The sequence below is a fragment of the Diaphorina citri genome, unplaced genomic scaffold (assembly GCF_000475195.1).
Source record: "Diaphorina citri unplaced genomic scaffold, Diaci psyllid genome assembly version 1.1 scaffold73, whole genome shotgun sequence".
NCBI classification, from domain to species: domain Eukaryota; kingdom Metazoa; phylum Arthropoda; class Insecta; order Hemiptera; family Psyllidae; genus Diaphorina; species Diaphorina citri.
In genome coordinates, this window is record NW_007377510.1 from 209,020 (window position 1) to 214,967 (window position 5,948).

At 37.2% G+C, this 5,948-nt stretch overlaps 2 protein-coding genes across 2 annotated transcripts in view; both read right to left on the bottom strand.

Moving 5' to 3' along the window:
• Positions 1-5,173, bottom strand: part of LOC103521114 (glycine dehydrogenase (decarboxylating), mitochondrial) — a 29,961-nt gene extending 24,788 nt beyond the window's left edge. Inside the window, exon 1 of the mRNA XM_026832037.1 lies at positions 4,939-5,173. The gene's annotated coding sequence lies outside the window, so the exon portion shown is untranslated. The remainder of the gene's footprint in view (positions 1-4,938) is intronic.
• Positions 1,556-5,780, bottom strand: LOC103521117 (WD repeat-containing protein 73-like). The gene is made up of 6 exons (XM_008486225.3): positions 5,612-5,780; positions 5,441-5,496; positions 4,021-4,249; positions 3,787-3,877; positions 3,103-3,402; positions 1,556-2,869 (listed from the first exon to the last, which is right to left on the bottom strand). Exons 2-6 carry the CDS (start codon positions 5,479-5,481, stop codon positions 2,421-2,423), a joined length of 1,110 nt encoding a protein of 369 aa, XP_008484447.1. The 5' UTR covers positions 5,482-5,496; positions 5,612-5,780; the 3' UTR covers positions 1,556-2,420.
• Between the last annotated feature and the right edge of the window lie 168 nt (positions 5,781-5,948).

Genomic DNA, 5,948 nt, shown 5'->3' on the forward strand with positions numbered 1-5,948 from the left:
TCGTCTGCCTGGTAAGCGCTAGGCCGCGGGTTCGATTCCCGCCTGGGGCGGATTTTATCCTAAACAGATAAGGTTCGCTCTCGGAACGGCTGACTTTCTCCTATCCCGTGTTAATTCTCTCTTCCTTGGTTAGACTGCGGGGGTAAAGGGACTTTCCAGTCCTATCCCAGCAGGATAAACAAGGTATAGGTACCTATTCTATTCTTTCGGGATGATAACAACTTAGCAGTTACAGTTCTATCAAACCTAAAAAAAGTAATTAATCTAAAGTTCAAGTTTTTATTTAAAGTTCCTAACATCGTGTGAAAATTCATTATAGCCCAACATCATGAACACGTTGCTAATGATCATACGAATTATTTGCCTAGTCAACATGAGGAGATTTCGTTATCACTCTCAGACTATCACTTCACGTGCTATTCATTAGAACCGCATGAACAAAGCGTGAATAAATGGGTAAGTGTACCATTTATTCGCCCACCTAAAAAACGTACCATTTATTGGCCCACCTGTGGGTCTACGCTACATTTAAAAGGCTTGGGCGAATAAATGGATCAAACCTTTATCCATGTTCCTAATGTTCGCCCCGTGGGCGAACAATTGGAACTCCCTATAAAATCATGGTTCTCCAGCCAGACAAAAAAATTAAGGTAAATCTAAATACCTATAGTAAATTCAATTTCTCGTTTCTCGCCAGGTGAAAATCTTTTGGTTCATCCATTTGAATATGGCAGCAAGGATTCATCTAAAAAGTAGGCTACGTTGCCAAACGTGTCAAAGGAACGGCTGACTTTCTTCTATTCTGTCTTCCTTCTCTCTTCGATTTCGGGACGATAAGACCATAGCAGTTACAGTTCCCTCTGTCAAACCTCTTGAAAAAAAAAATCCATCATTATTAATATTAAATTGGTTCAGGCTAAAAGGTTTTGCGAAGTCATTGTCCTGGCAGGGTCTAAGACCAGTATCAAAAATCGATAAAGCCTACATATTTCAATGTGTGAGGTCTTTCCTTTGGCAACACGTCATTGTAATATTGTCAGTCTCCTGTATTCACAGCAATATTGTAAGTCTCCCACTTGGAATTCATTTGCTCTCATTAATCTCACACCAAGATTTATATAACAAACGTAACTTTTATTATAAAGTACTCAACAGTTCAACACGTATGAATAAATGGAATATGTTGGATCACATTTCAATAATTAGCAATTAGGTACATTCTTTTATTGGTGTAATCAACTCCAAGAAATTTTCTTGAGTCTTCGGATATTTCTTATAATAATGTTCTCAATCTCAGCCAGCCTAGATAGCGCGTCCAACCAAGGTAGCTCGTCTGCCTGGTAAGCGCTAGGCCGCGGGTTCGATTCCCGCCTGGGGCGGATTTTATCCTAAACAGATAAGGTTCGCTCTCGGAACGGCTGACTTTCTCCTATCCCGTGTTAATTCTCTCTTCCTTGGTTAGACTGCGGGGGTAAAGGGACTTTCCAGTCCAGCAGGATAAACAAGGTATAGGTACCTATTCTATTCTTTCGGGATGATAACACCTTAGCAGTTACAGTTCTATGAAACCTAAAGTTTTTATTTAAAGTTCCTAACATCGTGTGAAAATTGATTATAGCCCAACATAATGAACACGTTGCTAATGATCATACGAATTATTTGCCAAGTCAACATGAGGAGATTTCGTTATCACTCTCAGACTATCACTTCACGTGCTATTCATTAGAACCGCATGAACAAAGCGTGAATAAATGAATAGACCAATGATGAAATTTAAATGAACCTAAATAAATACGTACCCACACACCTAGAAATGTAGGTAAGAAATACATAGGCTTATGTCGGTTTTCACTAATAATTTATCAGTCCTTAGAAGGCCTGTTACGTTCTATTTGATTTGTAGGTATAGGTTTAACAGGGCTGTTAATGTAACAGGCTCTTGGGGGCTAAAAAGAAGTTCGGTGAAACCCACTATTAGCCCTAGGCCTGATTTAAATAAATAAGGCAAGTGAGCATGCCTCTTACGATTTGAATGTACTACCCTATATTAATAAACAATGTACGAGATTCAATATTGACACCAACAAATAATAAATTACACGCTGTAGGATATTTTGAACTGTGTACTAATGTTAAACAAGTTACGCTCACTTGTGTTAACTAAGTGGGAGCCTAGGCTAACTTCGTATTTTTGTTTGATCTTTTCTGATAAAGATCAAACTCAGGACAATCTTAATACTAGAACGAACACTAAACTTCTGGAGTTGACCCCGAATCATCAGATCAAAGTCCAACGCGTTACCCACCTACTACACTACTGAGGTTGGTGGTGTAGTGGTTTGCAGTGTTTGCCACTTCATTCACAAGCCCAATAGAGTTAGAATAGAGCATGCTATTGAGCTAAACGGAGAGAAACGTTTTCATAGCAAGACTGATGAGGATAACTTACTGTTAAACTGGACACAAGTAAATGAGAAGTTATCAGCACTACTCATAAGCATTCTTTCATAAGGTGCCGGCATCCATCTATGACACAGGACACGAGTGTCATCATCACATTGCTCCTGGTAAGGGTGAGCATCATGGGTGAACACTTCATCGCACAGTGCTTCCTCGTCTCTCGAGTAGATGTGCACATTTTCATTAAATCCACTCACAGAGAATTGGCGAGGGTCATGCGGGCAAGTTTCTATCTGAGGAAGATGATGCCCGGATAGTTTGTTTTTGATGTGAAGTTGAGTGTGGAACGTTGGCTTACTCAGGTTTCGAACATCCAACATTTGTACTTGAGCTTTGGAAGATAAAAGGTTGAGTGTGGTGGAATTTTCGAGCAGCGACATTGTCCAAACACCACGAGGTTTGGATTTATCTGAAATGAAGACAAGTAAAAGCGTATTGGAAACAAAACCACTCATACTGAGAGGGAAGGGGTTCTCCAGGAAGATAGAAGAAACAGTTGAATAGGATCTAAAACAGAGCTCAACATGGGGCTCAAGGGCAGAACATTCATGCCTTACAGTTAGGTATAAAAATACAAAAGTAGATACCAACAGGCCAGTTTTGAAAAGAAGAAATTTGGAAGACAGAAAAGCAAATACCTACCTTTGCTACTGGAAGACAGCACTTCAGAAGGACATCTCAAATCATACAGGTGTACTAGTCCACTATGTTCTATACACGCACACACTGTGTTGTTATTCAGAAATGTTGTTCTCACATGGCTGTCCACAGTACTATGCCAGTCTACATTAATCTTCTGTATGACATCCTTAGTATTCAAATCAACCAATGAGATAGGATGATTTGTTGAGTGACTTAAACAGAGATTTTCCGATTGGGAATGACAAGAAATGTGTGGTTCTTCAGTCTCATATGGGATACTTTCTGACTTGGTTATTTTGTCTGAAATGGAAAGGTCCCAATTATTGAGAATGCAGCTGAACTAAGTCCTATTTTCACGATTCAAGACAAAGCAATGGGCAATGGGGATCAATAGATATCAATACAAGATTCTGAAACAAAGTCCCATTCATAATGATTTGAAGTTACCTACCTTGACAAAGTGTAAATAAGAGTCAAACATAGTATGTACTTAATCAATCAAATCTAAATGAAAAAAAAAAAAAAAAAAAAAAAAACTTGAAATAAAATAAAAAAAAAAAAAAAAAAATAAAAAAAAAAACCTCCCCCCCCCAAAGAAAAAAAAAAAAAAAAAAAAAAAAAAAAAAAAAAAAACTTGAAATACAATAAAATGATAATCAAATTAATAGAACAGCTCTCACTCACCTGTGTCATCTCTTGGTAAAGAGTACACATTGATACATGACTGATTTTTCTCTGAAGTTACAACTTGACTTGAAGACACAATAACTTTCAACTGAAATAAGGAGATAAAAATCTGATATAAAATTAATTAATCATAATGATTTTTCTCAAAAAATTGAAACAAAGATAAAAAATCTTTCTCTTTCAAACACACTCTTTGGAAAAAATTAATTCTCATGGATTACTTAGACTCACTTCTAATATCAATTGATCCACATAGGTCCCACAGACAATTTTCAAGTTATGGTGAGAACTGCACTGGGAATCATCAATGTCTAGAAATTTTGATGGCAATGCATACTCCAGGATTTGGCATTTCTTAGTCATTATGTTAACATTTGATACACAGATATTGTTTGGATTGGATGAAAAATCAATGTGGTTGACATTTTCATTCAGAGTGAACATCTGCAACTTGTTGTACCTGAAATTTTGGTATCTTTTTTAGTTTAAGAATTCATGAAAGCATGTTGGGAATATTCTGAAACATAGTATGCAGTATGAGTTATATCCTGAGTAGGTACCTACCTTCAATTTCTGAAAATAATAATTCCTTCCTTTAAATGTGGGTTGTTGTTTATGGGAACATTTAAGAATTCATGAAAGCATGTTGGGGATATTCTGAAACAAAGTATGCAGGATGAGTTATATCCTGAGTAGGTACCTACCTTCAATTTCTGAAAATAATAATTCCTTCCTTTAAATGTGGGTTGTTGTTTATGGGAACATGAAAGTTTAGGAATACGTTAAGTGTACCTCACAACATGAGCATTAGTTGCAATACATGTCTTCTGATGTAATGGATGGACTATCATTTGGATCCCTTATTTTAATGCTGGATCAACGTACAGACTAGAATTTAAAATTGGGTTTCCTGTGTATGGCGTATGAACAGTAGGTACCAATTCCACTATTGCTATTCAACAGGTTAAAGTTTGCACTTCTTTTGACGAGTGACTAAGCTCAAGAGCAAGGACTTTAGGACCTCTACGGAATCCCTGGTGGAAGGATAAAAAAAAAAAGGAATTTTAATTGTGTTAAGCATATTTAAATGCTTGTCAAAAACATCGTTCCCCGATTATTTCACCTAGATAAATTTCTCAATACCTACACCTTTAATTAATTTGCATCGTTTATACTACTACTTAGATTTAACTGAAAATATCGTTTCTTATCACAGTCCTGGTGGTCTGAAAGTTCTAGTATTAAATGTATGGATATGTATAGCTCAGCACCACACACAAAAAGCCCACCTAGAGGCTTAAGTATAGGGAACTGTTAAAGTCTTATCGTCCCGAAATCGGAGAGAGAAAGAAGACAGGATAGGAGAGAGCCAGCCGTTCCGAGAACGAACATTATCCCATCAGGATTAAAAATCCGCCCCGGGCGGGAACCGAATCCGCGGCCTAGCGCTTACAAGGCAGACGTGCTACCAACCAAGCTAACTAGGCTGGCTATTTCCATTATTAATTGCCAGCCTAGTTAGCTTAGTTGGTAGTGCGTCTGCCTTGTAAGCGCTAGGCCGCGGGTTCGATTCCCGCCCGGAAGGATATTGGAAGATCTAAGGTTAACAAAGCATCAGTAAAAAGAAAAGTGCCATTAGATATCTACTTACCTCTGAATTGAGTCAAAGAACCACTCATCAACTTCATCCATAATGAGCAAGCTTGAGAAAAAAAAAATCCATTATTATTAATATTAAATTGGTTCAGGCTAAAAGGTTTTGCGAAGTCATTGTCCTGGCAGGGTCTAAGACCAGTATCAAAAATCGATAAAGCAAGCTTGATTGTAGTGACTGATGGAACTGATATCTGACCTGAGGAGTCCTAAAAGTTCAATTCAGTACCTAATATCTAAGCAAAAGCACATCAAAACTAGAAAAGTCAAAAGTCCAGAAAAAGCACAAAGCAGACAAAGCTGTTACTTAAAGCAAAAACTTTTTTTTAGTTTTTTCTTTTTTCTCGATTTTTTCATTTTTTGAAATTTTATATTTTTAAAAAATTCGCGGGCAACTGGCAACCTCGGAATCATTTTTCTCTGTGGTCAACAGATTTTCCTCTGTTGTGCCGAGACTAGCGCGAAATTTTAAATTTTATTTGAATTTCAAAAAGCCATGTAAACAA

Coding starts and splice junctions, on each gene's coding strand:
- LOC103521117 (XM_008486225.3), bottom strand. CDS start 5,481: ATGGATGAAGTTGATGAGTGGTTCTTTGACTCAATTCAGAG. Junction 3,878..4,020: donor TGGATCAATTGATATTAGAA/GTGAGTCTAAGT, acceptor TCCTTATTTCAG/TTGAAAGTTATTGTGTCTTC. Junction 2,870..3,102: donor GCTGTCTTCCAGTAGCAAAG/GTAGGTATTTGC, acceptor TCTTCATTTCAG/ATAAATCCAAACCTCGTGGT.